This window comes from Eptatretus burgeri, chromosome 14, assembly GCF_056783735.1.
Source record: "Eptatretus burgeri isolate ZD-2024b chromosome 14, Ebu_testis_v1, whole genome shotgun sequence".
NCBI lineage: Eukaryota > Metazoa > Chordata > Myxini > Myxiniformes > Myxinidae > Eptatretus > Eptatretus burgeri.
In genome coordinates, this window is record NC_140974.1 from 56948183 (window position 1) to 56973100 (window position 24918).

At 47.0% G+C, this 24918-nt stretch overlaps 1 protein-coding gene across 1 annotated transcript in view; it reads right to left on the reverse strand.

Moving 5' to 3' along the window:
• LOC147013298 (aspartyl/asparaginyl beta-hydroxylase-like) overlaps positions 1–10754 on the reverse strand; it is a 29969-nt gene extending 19215 nt beyond the window's left edge. The window contains exons 1-3 of the mRNA XM_085854992.1: positions 10504–10754; positions 3348–3497; positions 2894–3028 (exon numbers count right to left, since the gene is read on the reverse strand). Of these exons, the coding sequence (XP_085711118.1) occupies positions 2894–3028; positions 3348–3497; positions 10504–10564 (346 nt within the window). The 5' untranslated portion in view covers positions 10565–10754. The remainder of the gene's footprint in view (positions 1–2893; positions 3029–3347; positions 3498–10503) is intronic.
• Positions 10755–24918: the final 14164 nt, after the last annotated feature.

The following is a 24918-nucleotide window of genomic DNA, read 5'->3' on the forward strand; positions in this document are numbered from 1 at the left end:
CAGACTCTCCGCAAAGATGAATGCATCATCTGCGAAATCAAGGTCAGAGATCTTGACATTCACCAACGATGCACTGGAGCTTGATCTCTCCGACATCCTCCCCAGAATCCAGTCCATACCAGCACTGAAAAGTGTGTGGGGCAAGTACACACCCCAGACAAACTCCAATAACAATTGGAAATAATTCGGAGATGGTATCACCACATCCCACAGCACTCTAAATACCAGAGTGCAGTTCAGACATCAGATTGATCCGTTTTGGTGGCACCCCACAAATACCAAGAATCCTCCAGGGGGTATCCCGATTCACTGAATCTAACACTTTGCGGAGATCAACATAGGCTGCAAGCAGCCCCTGCCGAAACTCTCGTCTGCGTTCGGTGAGGACCTGAAGAGCAAGGATACGGTCAATCGTTGATCTCTTTGGTGTAAAGCCTGACTGCTCTGGACGCTGGTGCTCAAGCAGATGGTGGTGAACCCTATCAAGAATTATCTGAGCAAAGACCTTGCCCGGCACTGAGAGCAGCGTCACCTCTCGGTCATTGTTGCAGTCTTGGTGATCACCCTTACCTTTCCAGAGAGGGACAACAAGGCCACTCTTCCAGTCAGTTGGGATGATGCCTGTGTTCCAGGCAGAGCACAGAACTGCCTGCATGCAACGACAAGAGTCCAGCATTTCCACCCACCTTGAGAGGTTCAGCATGGATGGCACAGAACCCAGGAGCTTTACCCCATTTCAAGCAGTAAACCGCAGCCTGTGTTTTTAAAGAGGAAGGTGGATCACAGTTGATCAGAGGGTCAGCAATAGGGATTATAACACCACTGACATCCAACTCGACAGCTGTTGGATCAGCCTGGTACAGCCACTCAAAGTTACTGGCCCAGCGGGCCTTCATTTCGGACTCCTCTGTCAAGAGTCCACCACCATCCACTCTAACTGCAGTATTCCGAGAGTCCGGCTTTAATGAACGCAATGCATGAATTTCCCTGTCAGCAGGATGAGAATCACTTGCACACAGGTGATGCTCTACCCCCTGACAGATTTCTCGCACATAGGCCTCCTTGTCCACCCTCAGCACACATACAGTTTTACGCCTCAACTTCCTGAATAGCTCAGCTCTGCCATTAAGCCTGGCCCTGTGACTCTGGTCAATGGTATCCAGTGTCCCTTGAGAGACAAAATTCTTCTTCGTCCTCCAGTGAGTTCCAAGACAACCACTGGCAACATCAAGGACGGTGGTCTTGAAGGCACTCCACAACTCTTCAGGATCCCCCAAAGCACCCAGACCACCCAAATCCCCACTCAGCCTCTTCACAAACTGCTCAGCTACTCTCTCATCCTTGAGCTTGCCAACATTCAGCCTAGGCTGGGATGGTACCATTCTCCCAGATTTAAGCTGCAACAACAAGCCTTTGGTTGGTATTGAGGAACTGAGCACTCCGGTAGACACTGCAATTCTCGATCATCCTCCAGCGACCGTCAACGAGGACATGGTCAATCTCCTTTGCCACACCACCAGCGTTGGAATACTAAGTCCAGTGATGAGCCTGTGGGCGCTGAAACAATGAACCAGCCACCCTAAGTCCATGACTTCTTGCAAAGTCAGGGAACTTATTGCTATTCTGGTTCACAGTTCCAGACCCATGGGGATGAACACATGTCTCATAACCATCCCTATCAGTGTCAGTAGATGTACTTAAATCCCCCAAGACTCGAAGAGGATCTCGACTGGGGAACTGATGAACCACAGACTCGAGCGCGTTAATAAATGCGTCCTTCACAGTGAGATCACTCGCCTCAGTCGGAGCATATACAGAGACCAGGGAAACGACATCCATGGAGTGACAAATCCTTAGTCTCATAATACGCTCGTTGGCCGGTATTTCCTCAATTATCATGAGAGCAGCTTATTGGACACAGCTACAGCAACTCTTTGGGCATGGTAACCATCAGAGTGACCAGACCAATAGTACGTCTAACCACCTGCCCTGATCTAGCCACGAACTAGTCTCCGAACCTCAAGAGAGTGCTGCAAGAGAGTGCCGAACCTCAAGAGAGTGCTGCAATACCTATGTTCAAATGCTTGAGCTCAGATGATAAGAGAGACAGGACATTCAAGGCACTCCCCCCCCCCCGAAGGGACCACCTCAGGTTAACCCAAGGAGACCGCCATCTCGTGGACGACACCTCAACCTCTGAAAAAAAAAAGTAACCCAACTGCAGGAGAACGTCCACAGACACAATTGGCACTAGATATGGATGGCTGTTGGCTCATAAGGGGCTCTGTAGTTTGACAGCTTTTACTTATAATCCTGCTGGGTGTCCATATCAAACACCCTCCTCATCAGAAAACCTGGTGGGGGAGACTGTTTAGTCGCCGACAACCCGATCATGAAACAGGTTAGTGCAGGTTTGCATGGTACCTGTAGCAAGTCACAGATCTAATCTGGCTTGACCTGACAATTGGTGTTACCTGTTTTGTGCAGGTAGTGTTAAAAACGGGACAAACATTTCCTTTTTATATTTATAGCATATTTCAAAAATTTGTGAATCTATTATGACAAAACTATCTGGACGAGTTGGTTAGGTGACAAGAACAAGCCGATTAGATTTTAGGTGAGGCGTGAATGCAGATCCGGCCTATCAGTGGGATCCAAAGCATAAACTGTTCAGCCTGGCAGAGGTATGCGCTCTAATAAGTGCCGTTCTAGTTCAATTTGAGTAATACCAGGGGAAATGCTCACATCAAATACAAGAGGAACTGCAAATGAACTGAATTAAATGAGGTGGAGTTTAATTAAACTCAAATAAAACTTGTATTGCTCTGATGTTACATTTTCAACTCTTTAATTCAAGTTTGCTTTTTTATTTAAAAAAAAATAACAAACAAACCGTGTGAAGTGCCTGGCGCAGAGACCTTCTGTTGTCTGTGCTGAGAAGGCGTCACCTCTTCGGAGAAGATGGCTTCTGGAGTTGTTTCTTGTGATGGGGGCTCTGCAGGCGCTGGAACATCCGATTGTTTCTGCACTGCAACGTATACATGACCCATTAGTGGTTGTGGCTAAACAACGCTTGTGGCCACCTAACCTCTACATGACAGTCGGATTCCCTGAGGCCCATCCCAACTGGTATTCTGCACGATTCGTGCAGTGCCTAATAGTCCATTAAAGTTTTTTTTTCACCTTGTTCATTTGGCCTTTTCTTTTTGGCCCGGGTCTCTTGTTAGACTTTCGGTGAACCTTTCTCATCAACCATAAATATTGTGAAAATGTTACAAATTCCCACCATGGAAATGAACATGAACATCACAATCAAACAGCGAGGACCGATGGCCAGTGGAACTCACGCAGTATGTTCCAGGTGTCCGATGGTCTCAGCATGAGCAGTAGACCCCCGCTGCAAACCGATAGTAGGACGACGATCAGAACCCACTTCAAGCAACCAGAAGATCGTCTTCCCACCAAGGCTTGAGCAGGAACATGTGACTGGCCTCCATCTGAGGACATGGGAATGGTCATGGAGGCCTTAGTTCATTAAAAACCAGGCAAGTCATCATTCATGTGGGGAGTACAATTCTTGCCAATTTTATACTTGCCCCTCCCCAAAAATTAGTTTAATGGATATGATTGTTGAAGCATTTTATGTTCGTTTTGATTTCCGAATTATATTTGCCTTTGCAGGATAGAAGTGCAATTACATAATATTTTGGGGATAAGGCCTCAGAGTAGGCCTGTTTAGACATCTTTTAGAAATACAATACATGCAATGTTTGTTCCTTTCACACAAATACCAAAAAGTAAACTTTCATTTTCCTTTAAGAATATTTTAACATTATATTTTCAGGAGCAAGATGTGGAGAACAGCTTTGCAGGGAAGGGTGGTAGGATACTCTCAGGGAGGAATTGGCAGGGGAGTCCAGGGGGAGGGGGTAGCAGCAGGAGAATCTCGTTGGGAGAGGGGGAAAGGTTACAAGAAAGTCTCATTGGGGGGAGGAGTGTTTGTTTTTTTTTTGTATACATTGTCGAGGCTCGTTTGAGAGCTAACACACAACGCACAACAAGGGGGGGGGGCATGGGACAAGAGGGGTGGGAAAGGGAAGGACAAAACAGTGGGGAACAGAGACATTAGGAGATCTGTAGAAGGGAGAGGGATTGGGTGGGGAACATGGGGTATATAAGATGGACATTACAGGGACTTTTAGGAAGGAAAGCAGGGAATTTGAAGGAGGTGGGTTTGGGGTGGATTAACGGGGATAGAAACGATCGTGGTTTTGGATGGGGGACGATAAGAGGTGGTGGTGAACAGCTGTTTTGAAGATCTGGAGGGAAGAATGGGATTGAACAGAGTGAGGAAGTTTATTCCAAAGGTGGGAAAAAAGAAGAATGAAAGAGTGAAGGTGAGCAGTGATTCGCAATTTTGGTAGTTTTCCCAGAAGGGGGTTGTTGGCGGACCTTGAGTGCCCTGCGGAAGGACATATCGCAGACAGAGCGGGGGGGGGGGTGACGAGACCGGAGAGGAGATGTAGAAGACAGAAAGACCACCGACCTGCCTGTGGTGAGAGAGTGAGAGGCCTAAAGACTCAGCTTCACCGCGGGAGATATCAATGATCTGAAATGCCTTGGTTTCCACAGCATGAAATCGAAAAAGGTGAGAGGCAGGAGCACCAGCCCAGAGGGGAGAGCAGTACTCCATCAGGCTGCGGACGAAAGCTTTGTAAGTGGTCAGGAGCTCAGGTGTGCCGAGGAAGGACTTTGCACGACGGAGGATTCCCAGTCGGCGACTGGCTTTGGAGGCCAGGTTGGAAATGTGGTTTTCCCAGGAAAGATCATGGCAGATAGTAAGACCCAGAAGCTTGAAATAAAGGACTTATTTCAGAGGATTGTTGAGAAAGTGGATGGGGGGGGGGGGTTAAAATGGTCCTTTTGGAGAGACATAGTGAGTGTGAGATTTGTTCGGATTGAAAGACATGTTCCATGTGTTGGACCAGTTTGTGATTTTATCCATATCTGCAGAGAGCGAAGAAGCTGCTGCTTGCAGGTATGAAGGATGGCAGATGGGTTGCAAAAGAGTATATCATTGAGGGGAGGAGGGGCTGCAGGAGAGTCCTCGGGAGGGAGGGGTGTCGGAGAGACTTGGGTGGGGAAGTACAGGAGAGTCTTGGGGGGAGGAAGGGTGCAGAAATCTCAAGGAGGGGGGAGGGGTAGCAGTTAGAGTCCCTGTATGGAAAGATGACGTGCAGAAAACGTGGTCCGTGTACACCATTTTGTTTCCATTCACCATGAATCGGTCGGTTCCAGTTCCATTCTGTAAGAAAATAATGAATATGACGTGATTATGCGTTGTTTTGGGGACAAAATGATAGAAACATCAACATGGGAGAAATACCTTCCTGATAGCCAAATGAAATTTAAATGCTGTCACTCTATTTCATTGTTATTCTTTTTCTACCTTTATTTTTTACTGTTGTTCCTCATGTTCACTGTCCATCTTTTTACCTCTGCCACCGAAGGTGAAGGTTGTTTTCACCCCTTTCTGTTAGTTTGTTACTTGCAAAATCGAAGATTTTTGAAGTATATTGGTTTGTCGATTTTGTTATTCTGTCTGTTTGTCGCCTACAGGTCACAATTTTAAACCGATCTTCACAAAACTTCACCACATGGTCGAGTTTGTCATGAGGTAGAAGCCTATTGTTTTTGAGGTCAAAAGGTCAACACAGGCCAAAGGTCAACAACTTAGGTGAGATTTCTAAATTCCTCACTTTTCATCCGATTGACTCGAAATTTGAAGAGGATTTATATTTCAGGTCACTGAATTCAACCAGTTAAATATTTTGAGGTCCACATTTGCCAAAATGTCAACATAGGCTGAATTTCTAAAATTGTCAATTTTAATTTTTTTTTCATCTGGATGACATTTTGTGGACATGTTGGGTGTGTGACAATGATGAACTGACTCGATTTTGGTGAAGATCCGTATCCGGATCCGACTACTAGATTTTTCAAAGTGATTCTTCACCATTGAGAGATAGGGCCAAAAATGAAATATAGCACAATATCTCAAAAATGTAAAAATTGGGCCAGACATGTTCTCGTAGATCAGGCATTACGTGGTGGAGGTATGCACTCTACCGAGTTCCCTTCTAGTTCTCTCTATTTCTATCACTTTTGACTTTCATCTCTCCACCTTTATTCCATTTTTCTGCCAATCTTCATTTTGTTTTCTCTCCTGACCTTGAAATTTACTTTGTGAACATAGATCATGCGGCATTAACAGAATATTGAAGTAAAACAAATAAATCATCGAATCGTCATGTTGGATTCAGGGAAAGTTTGATATTAGTGCAAGAGCCGTACAGTGTTAATCATATGCACACCACATGGGCACAACAGACATGCACACCGCACTAGGCAAGGATAGATCGACATGAATACTGTCATGCCGGTGCTTCACAGTCGGGGATGATTCATCAGTGTGTATGTGTGTGTGTGTGTGTGTGTGTGTGTGTGTGTGTGTGTGTGTGTGTGTGTGTGTGTGTGTGTGTGTGTGTGTGTGTGTGTGTGTGTGTGTGTGTGTGCCATCTGTCGAATGGACGTTAAGCCGGGTGTCCCGTCTGCTATCATTAGTTGGTGTATGTTAAAGATCCCGCGGTGTCCTTCACCAAGAGGAGGCGAGCTATCACCGGCACCCTGAACAAATTACAAATTCCTGCCCCGAATGATTGCTGGGAAGGCAATAGCAAACCACCCGGTATCACCACTGCCAAGCAGACAAGGACCTGATTTAAGGTAGACCACACAATCAATCAATTAATCATGCCAAGCTCTCTGTCTCTCTCTCTCTCTCTCTGTTACTCACTCACACGCTCTGTACACCTCAAATTAGTCACTCATCAGCATTCAGTGTGAACATTTACTTGCGCATTACATTTAATCTTGAGATATGTTTTAAGTTTCAATTAATCCAGGCTGATTGTAAATGCTTATTCTGACACATTGGAAGAACGAAAAAAAAAAGTTACAAGTCTGAAGACGACGATGGTTCACGAGTGGTATTTGACGATGTAGATTGTTTCAGAAGTCAAGGATTTGACAATGTGATAATGTTTGACCAAGTTATAAAAATGATCAACATGATGTGGTACGAGTGACAGGTTATTAGCTGCAAAATGTCGAAAATCTGGTTTCGTTCAACAACTTTAAAAATTTGACCTTTGCATAACCTTTAAAGGTCACAAAACAATGTTGGACATTTAAATAAGGAAACAGGATACGTGCTATAGCTCATTGGAGTTAGTTCGTCGAAGAAGGTCGATAACCCGGTTCGATTCCCACAACTTTGAAAATTTGACCTTTGTGAACTTTAAAGGTCAAAGGTCAAGGATTATGACCTTTGGTGCAAAACTTCCTCTGGAACATTCCAGGAACAATATAACGTCATATAGGCTATATGGCATTTCGCACTCCTCGGATAATTATCCATACTTTGATGAAATCAGCATAAAAACAAACTTGAAGGGGGCGCCACGGGCAAGGTGTTCGAGATAGAGCAAAATGGTTTCAAGACTTTAGGTGGGCAATGACCTCAAGATTATGCATAAAAAAATATTGTCATCCGAGCTCTCAAAGTTTGGGCGGTCGTATGATTTTTATGTCAAAATTCGCAATTTTCCAAGTTTGTGACCTTGTGACCTTGACCTTGGGATGAAAAAAAAAATCGAGCTCCGTGGGGCTATGCAGGTGCCATTGGGCTAACCAAATACCAAAACCCCTGCCAGATTCGACAAACCCGTCGGAGAAGATGGATTTTTCTGTCAAAATCGCAATTTTCTAAGTTCGTGACCTTGTGACCTTGACCTTGGGACGAAAATGAAAAATCGAGGTCCGTGCGGCTATGCGGCTATGTGCCATTGGGCTAACCAAATACGGAAACCCCTGTCAGATTCGACAAACCCCCGAGGAGAAGATGCAAATTGAAATCGGCTACCCCCTAAAAACACATGTCTTTTTGGGCGTGGCTCCGCCCATAATGGGCGCACCATGCCCATTTTCAGGAAAAAACAACTAGATCATGATATAAACCTCCCACCAAAATTTTATCAGGATCGGATCAAAACCCACGGAGCTATGCTCGGGACAGACAGACAGACAGAGACAGACAGACAGACAGACAGACAGACAGACAGACAGACAGACAGACAGACACAACAATAACGAATATAGTGGTCACTTATTTTTTTCGTGAAAATATTTTTTCGTGAACCAATAAAGTAATATCTCCCTTTTGTGTGCAGACAGAGGTCTCTTGATTAGAAAGCATACACATTTGGCTTCACACAATGGTCACAGGTACGGTGCACCATGCTTAATGCAAACAAAATGGTATCACATTGCAGGTTGTCACTACTCCGAGGAGAAAAGTGACTCTGGGCAGCAGGAGAGTCTCAGGGAGGGTGGAGGGGGGCGAGCAGCAGGAGAGTCTCGGGGGTGGGGGCGAGCAGCAGGAGAGTCTCGGGGGTGGAATTGACCAGCACGAGTCTCGGGGGCGGGGGTGAGCAGCAGGAGAGTCTCGGGGGTGGAATTGAGCAGCACGAGTCTCGGGGGCGGGGTGAGCAGCAGGAGAGTCTCGGGAGTGGGGGCTTGCAGCAGGTGGAGTAGCAGGAGAGTCTCGGGGGATGGGGATGGAGTAGCAGGAGAGTCTCGGGAGTGGGGGTGGAGTAGCAGGAGAGTCTTGGGGGGTGGGGGGTTTGAGTAGCAGGAGGGTCTCGGAGGATGGGGGGGGGGGGAGTGGAATAGCAGGAGAGTGTCGGTGGCGGGGCGAGGGTGAGCAGCAGGAGAGTCTCAGGGAGGGGGAGGGGGGCGACCACCAGGAAAGTCTCGGGGGATGGGGGGTGGAGTAGCAGGAGAGTTTCGGGGGATGGGGTGGAGTAGCAGGAGAGTCTCGGGGGATGGGGGTGGAGTAGCAGGAGAGTCTCGGTAGATGGGAGGTGGGGTAGCAGGAGAGTCTCGGGGGCGGGGCGAGCAGCAGGAGAGTCTGGGGGCAAGGGTGAGCAGCAGGAGAGTCTCGGGGGCAGGGGCGAGCAGCAGGAGAGTCTCGGGGTGGGGGTGAGCTGCACAAGTCTCGGGGGCGGGGGCTTGCAGCAGGTGGAGTAGCAGGAGAGTCTCGGGGGATTAGGGGGTGGAATAGCAGGAGAGTCTCAGGGCATGGGGGGTGGAGTAGCAGGAGAGTCTTGGGGGATGAGGCGTGGAGTAGCAGGAGAGTCTCAGGGGATGGGGAGGGGTGGGGTAGCAGGAGTCTCAGGGGATGGGGGTTGTTGGAATAGCAGGAGAGTCTCGGGGGGTTGACTTGCAGGAGACACTTGGGGGGAGTGTTCGAGTAGCAGGAGAGTCTCGGGGCGGGATCGAGCAGCAGGTGGAGTAGGAGAGTCCCAGAGGATGGGGGGTGGAGTAGCAGGAGAGTTTCGGGGATGGGGGGTGGGTGGAGTCGCAGGAGAGTCTCGGAGGATGGGGGGTGGAGTAGCAGGAGAGTCTCGGGGGATGGGAGGTGGGGTAGCAGGAGAGTCTCGGGGGCGGGGGCGAGCAGCAGGAGAGTCTGGGGGCAAGGGCGAGCAGCAGGAGAGTCTCGGGGCGGGGGCGAGCTGCACGACTCTCGGGGGCGGGGGCTTGCAGCAGGTGGAGTAGCAGGAGAGTCTCGGGGGATTAGGGGGGGTGGAATAGCAGGAGAGTCTCAGGCATGGGGGGTGGAGTGGCAGGAGAGTCTTGGGGGATCAGGCGTGGAGTAGGAGGAGAGTCTGAGGGGAGGGGGAGGGGGTGGAGTAGCAGGAGTCTCGGGGGATGGGGATTGTTGGAGTAGCAGGAGAGTCTCGGGGGGGTCGACTTGCAGGAGAGACTTGGGGGGGTGTTCGAGTAGCAGGAGAGTCTCGGGGTGGGATCGAGCAGCAGGTGGAGTAGGAGAGTCCCAGAGGATGGGGGGTGGAGTAGCAGGAGAGTTTCGGGTGATGGGGGGAGGTGGGTGGAGTCGCAGGAGAGTCTCGGAGGATGGGGGTGGAGTAGCAGGAGAATCTCGAATGGAGGGGGGGTACAGGAAAGCCTTGGATAGGGGAGGCACAGGAGACCCTCGGTAGGGGGGTTACAGGAGAGCCTCGGGGGTGGGGTTACAGGAGAGCCTTGGGGGGGTTACAGGACAGCCTCGTGGGGGGTTACAGTAGAGCCTCGTGGGGGGTTACAGTAGAGCCTCGGGGGGTTACAGGAGAGCCTTGGGGGAGGGGGTTACAGGAGAGCCTTGGATTGGGGGGGGTACAGGTGAGCCTCGGAGGCGGGGTACAGGAGACACTCGCGGGGGGGGGTTACAGGAAAGCCTTGGTTGGGGAGGGTAGCAGGAGTGCCTCGGGGGGGGGGGTGGTTGTGGCAGTCGAGACTGATGGAGGTGATATTAGGAAAGGAGTAATGGGGGAACATCAAGCATGGCTAAAGCAGGAAAGAGTGGAGAAAGCAAAGCTCACACACCAACAGAAGGCAGAGCATGCCCGCCCTTCCTGTTTCCTCGTCTCCTCTTCTCCGTATGCATCGCGGAATCGTTACTCCAAACAAGCAGAGTTAATGTTCGGCCTAATCGCCAATCCAAGGGGAACAACGGGACTCGCGGCTTGTGAGGCGGAGCGAGGAGCTTGTACTGTGGAGCTTCAGGCGGGGCTAGAATCCTGAAGGGAGGAGCTGGAATCCTGAAGGGAGGAGCTGGAATCCTGAAGGGCGGAGCTAAGAGCTTGAAGGGAGGAGCTGGAATCCTGAAGGGCGGAGCTAGAATCCTGAAGGGCGGAGCTAGAATCCTGAAGGGAGGAGCTAAGAGCTTGAAGGGAGGAGCTAAGAGCTTGAAGGGAGGAGCTAAGAGCTTGAAGGGAGGAGCTAGAATCCTGAAGGGAGGAGCTAAGAGCTTGAAGGGAAGAGCTGAGGTCGAACCAATCGACCCTCATTACGCTTTTTTTACAAAATCGTGGCCTGTGAGGTGGAGCGACAATGAATGACCCAGTGGTAGCCGTTTTGGCGGCAGAATGTCTGCGTTATTCACGTTATACAGCAGGAACTGTGGAACGTTTCAGAAAAGGTGAAGGAAGGGGTGAAGGGGGGGTGAAGGGAGGGGTGAGGGGGTGAAGGGAGGGGTGAAGGGAGGGGTGAGGGGGTGAAGGGAGGGGTGAAGGGAGGGGTGAAGGGGGGGTGAAGGGAGGGGTGAAGGGAGGGGTGAAGGGGGTGAAGGGGGTGAAGGGAGGGGTGAAGGGGGGTGAAGGGAGGGGTGAAGGGGGTGAAGGGAGGGGTGAAGAGGGGTGGAGGGGGGTTTGGGGGAGGGGTGGAGGGAGGGTTGGGGGAAGGGATGGAGGGAGGGGTGGGGAGGGGTGAAGGTAGGGGTGGAGAGGGGTGAAGGTAGAGGTGAAGAGAGGGGTGAAGGTAGGGGTGGAGAGGATTGAAGGGAGGGGAGAAGAGAGGGGTGAAGGGAGGGGTGGAGAGGGTTGAAGGGAGGGGTGAAGAGAGGGGTGAAGGGAGGGGTGAAGGGAGGGGTGAAGGGAGGGGTGAAGGGAGGGGTGGAGAGGATTGAAGGGAGGTGAGAAGAGAGGGGTGAAGGGAGAGGTGAAGGTAGGGGTGAAGAGAGGGGTGGAGAGAGTGAAGGTAGGGCTGATCTGGGGCTCAAAACAGAAGTTTGGTCATTCATCCAAAAAAGGCGGGTTTAAAGAGCAGGTTTTGGGTCGCTGATGACTTCACGTGATTTGAAGGTTGTAAGCACATTAATAAACGTTGGGTGTTTATTACAGCGCGTGCGCTGTATACAATTGCACCGAGTTTGAAATGTCCCCGGCGTCGTCTACCACGTCTCCGGTGGGTCTGGTGTCCCCCCATCCCCCCCCCCCCCACGTGCCTCAAGACAGCCAAAGACGGCCGTCCGGTAGATGCAGTGCGTAACCTCGACGGAAATGGCGACAATTGACGGAAATACCCGAGTATTTCAATGGAAATTTGTGAAACTAATGTGTTATATATGTGAAAAACATTTAATTTATTGCTTGACGGAAAAAAACGAAGAAACGCTCCCCTCATGTACGAACGAACGAACGAAAGACGTCATTTCCGTCCACTATGGCATTTCACACCGAACGCAGACAGCTAAGTTCTTCTTCTGCCATCATTCTCTTTAATATTAGCCATAAACAAGTGTTTTGTCATGCATTAGTAGTTGAAATTTACTTACAATCATTCTTTTGCGCCCCCCTGCCACGCTGTATCGAACAATTTCATTCCTTCTGTTAAATATAAAGGTGCTTATCACAATAATAACAAGATTTTTACCTTTCAAATATTAAGTACGCTTTTCATTGTTTTTTTAATAAATTGCATATTTTAACATTAGTGTACTCATTTGATTCACCACACGCGCTGTATTGAAGGATTTCACTTGTTTTCTTGCATTTGAAACTCAAAATATGCTAAAATTAACTTTTAAGTCAAAACCTTTCTCGGTGATCGAAAAACAGACCGGAAGTTTCCGAAGATCCTATGACGTCACGTTCTCCGAAAACTACATGAACATTCGGAAACAGCATGTGAACAATGGCGAGATGCGAATCAGAGAGTGATTTCAGCGGCGATGAAATTGAGTGTTTTCATTCCGATATTGCCGAGGACGAGTCGGAGGATGATGGGAATTTTTACTATGGAGTTTCTGGCCCTGAGCCATATAAATTTGAGGCACTTGCAAGTGCAAGAAAACGGCCTATTTCTTGTAAAAGTGGCAAAAAAGGCCTATTTCGTGTAAGAGTGGCAGAAAACGGCCTATTTCGTGTAAAAGTGGCAAAAAACGGCCAATCTCGTGTACAAGTGGCAGAAAACGGCCTATTTCGTGTACAAGTGGCAGAAAACGGCCTATTTTGTGTACAAGTGGCAGAAAACGGCCTATTTTGTGTACAAGTGGCAGGACTGACTGTCCGGCAGTTCACACTGACAGACTCCACCAGACAGATTGGTTTGTAGATTTTCATTTTCTTGTTCGATGTATAAAATAATGTAAAGTTTGATTCGTTTGTGACGATATAATAATTATTTTTAACCCTCTAGTAGCCTGGTGTTGGCTCAGTGGTTAGGGTGGTGGCTTGGGATCCTCGGGTCCTGAGTTCAGGTGGTTTGGGATCCTCGGGTCCTGAGTTCAAGCCCCGTTGGCCGCTGAATTAATACACCAGGGGGTTGACTCAGCCTGTCATCCTTCTGAGGTTGGCGAAATGAGTACCAGTGTGTACTGGTCGAGGGGCAGTGCATCAGCAACACAGTTGCGATTCAAGAAATGATAGCTACCCCAGCAGCTGAGCTGCCATACGACCACCACCAACCCTCTAGTTCAGGGTTCCCCAGAACCCTAGGGTACCACAAGAGGTCGCTTGGGGTTCCGTGAGAAACAGTAATGAATAGACTAATGTAGTTTTTGTTTGATTTAATAATCGTAATTTTACTATACACGTACGGCATATTGTTAGAAACTCCTTGGTTATTATTATAGACGCTTCAACCTCTTATATTATTTACAATTATAACAACCATAGGGAATGTATTTAACGATGTCTATATGGCGCCAGTGTGAAACCGCCCACACTGGTTCGTGGACGTCCTGTACGCGGCGGATTCGTGTATCATTGAGTGACTGACTCAAGTATGGGACGTGTGCATGGTGTCCATCTATCTTCTCTATGCTTCTGAGCGCGAAGTCTCAGTGTCTCTGTCTTTCTGTCTCTCTCTCTCTCTCTCTCTCTCTCTCTCTCTCTCTCTCTCTCTCTCTCTCTCTCTCTCTCTCTCTCTCTCTCTCCTCTCTCTTTCTCTTTCTCTTTCTCTTTCTCTTTCTCTTTCTCTTTCTCTTTCTCTTTCTCTTTCTCTTTCTCTTTCTCTTTCTCTTTCTCTTTCTCTTTCTCTTTCTCTTTCTCTTTCTCTTTCTCTTTCTCTTTCTCTCTCTCTTTCTCTGTCTCTCTCTTTCTCTGTCTCTCTGTCTCTCTCTTTCTCTGTCTCTCTCTTTCTCTGTCTCTCTCTCTGTCTCTTTCTCTGTCTCCTTCTCTGTCTCTTTCTCTGTCTCTGTCTCTGTCTCTGTCTCTGTCTCTGTCTCTGTCTCTGTCTCTGTCTCTGTCTCTGTCTCTGTCTCTGTCTCTGTCTCTGTCTCTGTCTCTCTGTCTCTCTGTCTCTCTGTCTCTCTCTCTCTCTCTGTGTCTCTGTGTCTCTGTGTCTCTCTCTCTCTCTCTTCAGCTTTATTTGTTTAAGTTTTGTTTATCAAGTTACATGAAGTGTTTTTTTTTTTGTTTTGATTTAAAAATAATTTTTTTGTGAATTAAAACCTCAGTGTGAGGTCTCATAAACGAGCAGTATGTTTTTTTTTTTTCATTTCCAATAAATTTGACAAAAAGGGGGTCATTTTTTCCTTAAACCAGGTATCCGAAAAAAAAATTTTATATTTACCACGTGAACTACGATAAAAATAAAAAAAATAGGAGACTGTGTCTGTGGAGAAAAAATAGGAGACCAAAAATTGATACAAAAGGTTTTTCAACGGTTTTGGGTAGGTTTTCACCTCCAAAATAACATACTAAAAATCTACTCAAATCCACCTACCGGAAAGGGCCTATTTTCAAGATGGCGTCCAAAATGGCCACCATGGGCTTAAATTTCCATAGAATGTGCAATAGCTGGTCTACATTTGTGATTTTTGTGTCAAATTCTATGTTTTGGAGGTCAACAAATCCAATGAAACCATTTTCAAAGCTGATCAGTGATGGGAAAAACCTTAAATCCAAGATGGCGTCCAAAATGCCCCTCAAAATGGCCGGCATGGGCATAAAATTGCTACTAAATTGTCAATAAATACCGTGCATGTGTGATATATGTGTCGATTTCTATGTGTTGGCGGTCAACAAATCCACTGATATCATTTTCAAAGTTGATCAGTGATGGAAAAGCCTTAAATTCAAGATGGCGTCCAAAATGGCCCCCCAAAATGGCCGCCATGGGCATAAATTTGCTCTTAAATTGTCAATAAATGCTGTGCTTGTGTGATGTATGTGTCGATTTCTATGTTTTGGAGGTCAACAAATCACCTGATATCATTTTCAGAGTTGACTAGTGATGGTAAGGCCTTAAATCCAAGATGGCGTCCAAAATGACCCCCCAAATGGCCACCATGGGCGTGTACTTGTTTTAAAACAGGCAATAAATGGACTACATTTGTAGTGTTTGTGTTTATTCCTATGTTTTGGAGGTCATGCCCAATCCTTCAAATAGTGTCTACCTGAAAAGTTGTCCCGTGTGTAGTGATCAGAATTAATTGACCATCTTGTGCATAACATAAATAAAAATATGCTTTGGTAATTTAGAAAGTAATAAATTAATCGGCTCTCACAATGATCACCATTTCCTCTAGAACGTACTTTCAATTAAAATGCCTTCAAGTTAGGGTAAATCGAAAACATCAACGAAAGTTCGTTCATTGAAGTAGCATTTACCATAGATAAACTATGCTTCCTCTTCGTCCTCCGATACTGTCTTGTTGAAAGGATTTTCGCAGGAATCAAGTTGACAGGGTCCGCAGACGCTGTGGCATGGCAGACCGTATCCCCTACAGCTACAGTGACTTGTTCTACAGCCAGTTGTGCAGTTGCATCGGATCATCTTCAACAACTTTTCTGGAGCAGCGTCCTTGTCTGACATGACTGGAACTAGTTTATTGTCCTCGAGTTTCCAACCCCAGTCTGTTGCCTTCAAGTTTCCGTTCCTCCCCATCCAGACCATAATCTGATAGTATACTCTCAGAGAGTGAAACCTTGTTGAAGACGCTGTTGGTGGCAGACGTTCTGGGGTGACAAACGACTTAGCTGAAGCCAGTTTCTTCACAAAGACATTATATCGCAACTTGGCGAGGGAATCACAGGGATGTCCTCCAAATAATACTTTCATGGCATTGTTGCCGTTTTCCACGACCATGTCTCTTGTTTGGTTGGGGACAAGGAAGGTGTTTGCACAAGTCTTGATTGCTGAATCCCCCTTTGCCAGTTTCTGAAATGCTGACTTTTTTCCAATTCCAAATACTCGAGATGTCGAGTCACACCCAGTGAAGGCATGAAGGAAGAGAAGATGTGGGCATAGCTCTTCACCCAATGATACTTTCAGCTGGTTGATATTGTGCACCTTCCAGTTCCTGGATGAATTGTCAGAACGAAAATACAGTTCTTTGCTGTCGACGCTAGCGTAATGCAATAATAGCACCAACAGATCTGTATCTTCTCCAATCAGGGTAGTTGATTGTTGGTATGACGATGTCACTGCCGCTTTTACTATGTCTACATCGGCATCCCCTGGTGCATGAATTACGTTCAAGTCAATTTTCTTCATTTCTTCACTGATGAGGTTGATGAGCTGTTGCTTGTTGGAGCTCCTGGACAGGAACTCATCCTTTTTGCCAGAGAATTATGTTCCAGGTGTGAAGCTGACTTCGGGATGAACAATATGGCCATGGCGCTTGTGTGTATTGTCCTTAATAGATGGTCCATCATCATAACCATCAAAAACGACTGTTGCTTTTCCATAGTGACGAATAGTGTAGTCAGCATACGACTTGGCTATCACATTGAAACTGTCCCCGGCTGTCCATGACAAACGATGCAGCAAGGAGCCACCATCAAGAACATAGTGCTCAGTTTGGGGAACAGAGTCAGACACGGTATCATTTGACACTTTGGCAGAATGATCTCTGATAGCTTGAACTAATTGAGGTTTGTCAGCCTTTCTGAAAATACCTATACCCTCAAACAGGGCAGGGGGAAATGGGCTCAGCTCATAGCCCATGACATCTTCCAACGAAATGTCTCCTGTTTTTGACACAACAAGAAATCTTTGAAAGAGTCGAGCAGGGTCAATTGCTCTGTCTGGATCAAGTTTGACTGAAGATACATCTCCAAGTGTTTTGGCTCTGTCTTTTCGTTTGAAGGAAGATGTGAAAGCGGGTTTATTGACCATACTTTCCATAATCTTCTCTCCAACAGACTTATGCTCGTGGACATTCACATCCGACGCGGCCACCACTCCAGTCACAACATTTCTTAGTGAGGGATCTGGAGAAAACGGAGAGCATTCACTGAGTTTTGAACTGATTTTGGCTAGGTCAGAAGCATCTCTTTCCATCCTTGTGCCACTAGATTCCTTGTGTTGTTCACTAGTCGTGTACAAAAGATCAGTGAATTCCTGCATCGCACTGTTATATTCCGACGTGATCGGCATTGACATTGTCCATAGAGACCGTTGTTCTTCACCCATCCCACTTCCGCGTGTTAGGCCACCAGTGCTCTTCAGGGATCTCATCAAGGTCTGTTCGATGACAAGATCAGGGCTTAGACCCGCCCAGAACTTATTACGCCATCCATTTTGGACGCCATCTTGGATTTAAGGCTTTTCCATCACTGATCAACTTTGAAAATGATTTCAATAGATTTGTTTACCTCCGAAACATAGAAATTGACACAAAAATCGCAAATATAGGCCAGCTAGTGCCCATTCTATGGCAATTTAAGCCCACGGCGGCCATTTTGGACGCCATCTTGAAAATAGGCCCTTTCCGGTAGATGGATTTGAGTAGATTTTTAGTTTGTTATTTTGGAGGTCAAACCCTACCCAAAACCGTTAAAAAACCTTTTGTATCAATTTTTTGGGAGTAAGGCTATTTTTTGTTGTAGATTTACCCGACTAGAAGCAGGAGCCAGCTGAGGAGGAGAAGGCTGAATGGCGGGCACAGCGTCACCCTTGTTTTGAAACCGAGCTCACTCATTGCGTTGCCTTCGTAATCCTCGGCTGTGAAACGGTCACCACAAACGACAAGTCGAGCCAAAGGGTCCTCTTTACCCGTTTTCTTTGGGAGAAAATTCGCCCGTTTTGTTTGTACAAATCTTATCCACTGCCGGCGAATGTTTGATTCCTTCGGGAATCGGTGGGAGCGATTACCCGTTTTCCAGCCATTTTCACAAAACATGACGACACACGTACGAGGCATGATGTACAAATATCCAAATAACTTTGTTCTACAATAATTCAAAATAAAAAAGGATAATATAGACAGTTGCAAGCTCAAAAAAAGCGAAAGAACGGCTCGCTGAACTGGACACTTCTTCAATGAGCAAGTGAGTGCCGCTTTGTTTTGGAGAACGTGACGTCACCATCCATATATGGGCACGCGGCTGTTTTTTTTCAACGGCCTCGAGAAATAACAACTTCGGAGTTAAATTTCATTAATTTTCCCAATAGTTAGGCAACCACAATAGTTTGCATCGAACTATTTAATGCACATATGATCATATTGATAAATTTTCAGAACATGTTTGGTGACCTGCAACCTGCTCTTTAAAGTTCGCCATGTCAAGGAAATCTAGGGGCACGTTACCCCCAACCCCCAGGAGATTTTGGATTATTCGGCCTCATTTCACGAATTTTCGAGGCTTGTTTACGGAAAACATTTCACAATTACCTCGTATTTGATCAGCTTGGGAAGGTGAAGGATATATACCTGCGCTAAACAATGTTCATTGCCACATGTCATTTACTTCGACAAGGAAATCTATGATTTAGGAACATTGATTTGGAAACATCTTGTTTTTATTCACACAAAAAATATCGAAAAAAAGCAATAGTGGGAAATCCCACTGGGATGCCTGAAGTCGCAAGAGAAAGCCTTCCAAGAGAAAGCCTCCCCTCGCATTACCTATACCTACTCAAAATTACTCATCTTTACCTCCACCACCTTTGGTGGAAGGAGGTGATGTTTTCACCCCTCTCTGTCTGTTTGTTACTTGCAAAATCTAAGATTTTTCAAGTATATTGGTTACTGTCTGTCTATCTGTTTATCGCCTTAAGGTCACAATTTTAAAACAATCTTCATGAAACTTCACCACATGGTAGAGTTTACCATATGAAGAAGCCTATTGTCTTTGAGGTCAAAAGGCTAAAAGGTCAACATAGGCTAAAGGTCAACAACTAAGGTGGTATTTCTAAAATCCTCAATTTTCATCCCATTGACTTGAAATTTGAAGAGGATTTATATTTCAGGTCACTGAATTAAACCACCAATTATTTTGGAGGTCCACATTGTCCAAAAGGTCAATATAGGCCGAATTTCTAAAATTGACAATTGTCATCAGATTCACTTGAAATTTGCAGAGGAGTTGCATATTTGGTCATTGAATTCAAGCACCAATTATTTTTGAGGTCAAATTTGTCTTCCGGATTTTGCAAGTATCGTGCTCTGCACGACGTCGTCTTCTTGTTTATCTGTCTGTCTGTTTGTATATAAGTTATCTCAAAAAGTTGTGGACAGGTTGGATGTGTGACAAGGACAAATTGATTAGATTTTGGTGAAGATGTGGATCTGATTCGGACTACTAGAATATTTTAAGTGATTGTTCACCATTGAGAGATCATGCCAAAAATGATATGTAGCACGATATCTCAAAAAGTTGTGGACAGATTCAGATGAAACTTGGTTGACATGTTGGGTGTGTGATGAGGAAGAAATCCTTTAATTTTGGTGAAGATCCGGATCCAGATCCGGCTACGAGAATTTCTTAAGTGATTCTTCTCCATTAAGAGATTTGGCTCAAAAACGATATATAGCACGATATCTCAAAAATGTATTGGGCCAGATATGTTCTCGTAGATCTGGCATTACGGGGCAGGGGTGTACGGTCTACCGAGTGCCATTCTTGTCTTTAAAATGTTTTTATCGAATGGGGAAAAGTGAGCATTACACGATATGATACACCTGTACGTGATTACTAATTTGTGCATTGCTGTCTTATTCCAGCAAATGTGACCCATGACACCATTTTGTGTTCCTTGCCTTCTCTTTGTTGAAGCGTTTGGCAAATATGCAGGTGAACTGAGAAATCTGAGTGTTTGTAGGTCCTGCTCGACGTTTGTGGACAGGTGATCTTGTTGCTGATGTCAGCGCTCCATGTGCCCTGGCTGAGTGAGCTTTGAGCCATGGGGACTCCGAGCTTGGACACCTCTTGTTGCATTTTAAAATGTCTCTATTTTTGTTTTCTGGCTCATTTGCATTTTCATTCTACACATTTATTTTAATGCATAATATACATATTCATGCAATTTTACATGATTATTATTCTTTCAACATATGTATGGATTTGTAAGTCTGTTTTATTATTGCAAATTTGACAAATCAGTCTTCAGACTGCTTTGTTCAGTGTTTGAAGTTATCAATAAACCGAAATGAAATGAAATGAAAGCTGGGGTGCACCATTCCCTGCGTGGAGACTGCTCATCATCTCTGAAGGTGAAGCATACGCATTAAACAGGTGGAAGAGATTCAAGAAACCTACCCGAGCCAAATGCTTACTTAATGTTAGATACAAGGGGAGTCTTAACATTAATTTTTTTTTTTTAATGTAAATACATAGAGGGATGAAATCTCAAAAAAACAACCAAACAAAGAAGGAATGACACCACATTAAGATGCCACAATACGACACCACAATCCTCTTATGATTTAACATCACAATATATTTTGACATTTTGCTTTTGTTGTGGGATTGTGATGGCCAAACGTAATTTTTTTAATTTTTGGTTGCGTGCACTCGCTCAGAGACAAAGTAACTTCCTCACATTGGAATCACCATCATAGCTTCAGAAGTTATTGAGTTAAGTTGGGCTACAGTTTTACATTGTTTGAGAGGGGAAGAAGCAGAAGAAGAAGCAGAAGAATAAGAAGAGAAGAAGTACAAATTGGCATTTTGGCAATCTCCCGATGTGGTACTTTAGCAATGTATTCTGGCATCATTTTAAGTCTTGGAAGTTCAGAAAACATTCAAGAATAAAAGGTATGTCTTTTAAATGCTTATGACTTCACTGTGTAGCAGGTTGTGAGCATAACATTGTGTACACATTTGAATGGGCAGCCATTTTTTTCCCGGATCATCTCTCAAAATGGACTACTACTCTACGCCATGATACAGCGCTGGTGTGGATCGCCTCGCTACGCTCACCTCTCCATGCGTCGACACAGAGATTGAGGTTACAGATTTGCTGTGTTGTCATGATTTACATCAATCAGAATACAAACGTTTCTTTTGTACAAATTTATTTGTAATATTGGTGACATTGTATTTACTTTAGGTCAGGTCAGGTTCGATCTGTGACCTGCTACAGGTACCATGTAAACCTGAACTAACCTGTTCCATGGTCAGGTTGTCGGCGACTAAACCGTCTCCCCCACCAGGTTTTCTGATGAGGGGGGTGTTTGGATATTGACACCCAGCAGGATTAAAAACAAAACCTGTCAAAGGGCGGAGGAGCTCCTTGTGAGCCAACGGCCATCCATATCTAGTGCCCAACTGTGTCTGCAGATGTCCTCCTGCAGTTGGGTTACTTCTTATTAGGAGGTTGGTGGCAGGATTTGCACTCCGGCCACCGTAAAACCCTTCATTCCGCAAAACGCAAAAACGCAAAAAAATCTGAAAACCCACTCCATGGGAGTACCTCCTGTGCAGCTTCCCTTCGCAGGGCAGCTCACCGGATGACGGGATTGGGGCAAAGCCTTCGGGACCCCCAATCTTTGATAGGAGGGAAACCACGGGGTAACATCCCTGGGTCAGATTGCGGGAGAGTGTGTCGGAGTGGTGCTGAGGTGTCGTCCACCAGACGGCGGTCTCCTTGGGTTAACCTGAGGCGGTCCCTTCGGGTGGGTGCCTGGAATGTCCTATCCCTAAGAGAGGATGATCACCTGTCTCTGTTATCATCTGAGCTCAAGCGTTTGGACATCGGGATTGCAGCTCTCTCTGAGGTTCGGAGACCGGATTGCGACGAGATAATGGTGGGTGGTTACACCTACTATTGGTCTGGTCGCTCTGATGGTTACCATACCCAAGGAGTTGCTGTAGCTGTGTCCAATAAGCTGACCCCAATGATAATTGAGGTAACACCGGTCAACGAGCGTATTATGAGATTAAGGATTCGTCACTCCTTAGGTGTCATTTCCCTGGTCTCTGTTTATGCTCCGACTGAGGCGAGTGATCTCACCGTGAAGGATGCATTCTACGCCACACTCGAGTCTGTGGTTGATCAGTGCCCCAGACGAGATACACTTCTAGTCTTGGGGGATTTCAATGCATCGACTGGAACTGATAGGGATGGTTATGAGGTGTGTGTTGGTCCCCATGGGTCAGGAACTATGAACCAGAATAGCACTAAGTTCCTTGACTTTGCAAGAAGTCATGGACTTAGGATGGCTGGTTCATGGTTTCAGCGCCCACAAGCTCATCGCTGGACTTGGTATTCCAACGCTGGCGGTGTGGCAAAGGAGATTGACCATGTCCTCATTGACAGTCGTTGGAGGATGATCCAGAACTGCAGGGTCTACCGGAGTGCTCAGTTCCTCAATACTGACCACAGGCTTGTTGTAGCAACTCTAAAGCTGCACCTTAAATCCTGGAGAATGGTACCATCTCAGCCTAGGCTGGATGTTGCCAAGCTCAGGGATGAGAGAGTAGCTGAGGAGTTTGCGAACAAGCTGAGTGGACACTTGGGGGGTCTGGGTACTTTGGGGGGTCCTGAAGAGTTGTGGAGCGCCTTCAAGACCACCGTCCTTGATGTTGCCGGTTGATGCCTTGGAGCTCACCGCAGGGCAAAGAAGAATTTTGTCTCTCAAGGGACACTGGATACCATTGACCAGAGTCGCAGGGCCAGGCTGAATGGCAGAGCTGAGCTGTTCAGGGAGCTGAGGCGTAAAACTGTACGTGCACTGAGGGTGGACAAGGAGGCCTATGTGCGAGGAATCTGTGAGGGGGTAGAGCATCACCTGTGGACAGGTGATTCTCGTCCCGCGTACAGGGGAATTCACGCATTACGTTCATCCAAGCCCATCCCTCGGAGCACTGCAGTTCGAGCAGAGAGTGGTAGGCTCTTGACAGAGGATCTGAAGTGAAGGCCCGCTGGGCCGGTTACTTTGAGCGGTTGTACCAGGCTGATCCCCCAGCTGTCGAGTTGGACGTCAAAGGTGTTACAATCCCTGTTGCTGACCCACGAATCAACTGTGGTCCACCTTCGCTTGTGGAAACACGGGCTGCAGTGAACCAGTTGAAACGGGGCAAAGCTCCAGGGATTTCTGGCATCCATGCCGAACTTCTCGAGGCTGGTGGAAATGCTGCACTCGTGTCGTTGCATGTAGTTTTGTGCTCTGCCTGGAACACAGGCATCCTCCCAACTGACTGGAAGAGGGGCCTTGTTGTCCCTCTCTGGAAAGGGAAGGGTGATCGCCAAGACTGCAACAACTACCGAGGGGTGACGCTGCTCTCAGTGCCGGGCAAGGTCTTTGCTCGGATAATTCTTGATAGGGTTCGCCACCATCTGCTTGAGCACCAGCGTCCAGAGCAGTCAGGCTTTACACCAAAGAGGTCAACGATTGACTGTATCGTTGCCCTTCGTGTCCTCACCGAACGCAGACGAGAGTTTCGGCAGGGGCTGCTTGCAGCCTATGTTGATCTCTGTAAAGCGTTCGATTCAGTGAATCGGGATGTCCTCTGGAGGATTCTTGGTCTTCGTGGGGTGCCACCAAAACTGATCGATCTGATGTCTGAACTCTACTCTGGTTCTGAGAGTGCCGTCAAGTGTGGTGGTACCACCTCTGACTTATTTCCAGTTGTTACTGGAGTTCGTCAGGGATGTGTACTTGCCCCCACACTTTTCAGCACTTGTATGGACTGGATTTTAGGGAGGTTGTCGGAGAGATCAAGTTGCGGTGCATCGTTTGGGAATGTCAAGATCTCGGACCTTGATTTTGCAGACGATGCAGTCATCTTTGCGGAGACTTTAGACATCCTTTTGGGGGCCCTCGAGGTGCTGAATGAGGAGTCGGAGCCGCTGGGATTACGGGTTTCTTGGGTCAAAACTAAGATCCAGGCTTTCGGTGACATCTTGGATGCTGCTGTCCTGTCTGTGTCTATTTGTGGTGAGGATGTTGAGGTCGTGGAGAGATTCACTTACCTTGGCAGTGATATTCATTCCTCTGCTGGCTGCGAGTCAGAGGTCAATAGACGTCTGGGTCGGGCCTGGGGAGTCATGGATTCACTGGATCATGGGGTGTGGCGCTGCCGGTACCTGTGCGGGAGGACGAAAGTCCGAGTCTTCAGGTCCTTGGTACTTCCAGTCTTGCTCTATGGGTGCGAGACTTGGACTCTGACCAAGGATCTGAGACGGAGACTTAATTCCTTTGGTACCAGGTGTCTTCGGAGAATCCTTGGCTATCGCTGGTCGGATTTTGTGTCCAACGAGCGGTTGCTGAGTGAGACTCGGATGAGATTTGTTACCTGCATAGTCCGTGAGCGTCAGTTGCGGCTGTATGGACATGTGGCTCGTTTTCCTGATGCTGATCCTGCTCACCAGATTCTCTCAGCGAGGGAGTCTCATGAGTGGAGGAGGCCAGTGGGCTGACCACATGCCTCATGGTTGCAGCAGGTTGACCATCATCTCAAGGAGATGGGGATGGGCCTGGCATCTGCCTGGGGGATGGCCAGACGGAGGCCCCTGGAGTACCGGTGGAAAGTGGACGCAGCGACGCGCTGTTCTGGCACATGCTCCCATACCTGACCTGACCCCCACCCACTTGAGGACACGTGTAGGGACCCCAGAAGCTGCACAGAAAATGTGGTGGGGCTCGCCCCAAAACTGTGGGAGTAGTAGTGTAAAATCAATGTACCTGTACTTTTAATAATGATGGAGCTGATAACAATGACAATGGTGTTGGCAAGGTAGGGGGAATTGGCTCTTACGTGCCATGATGAAGGAAATGGGTTATTTCATAAAAAATAGGAAAACTTCTCAAGCGAATGTGGTGTGATGTTGATGGAAAAGTCTATA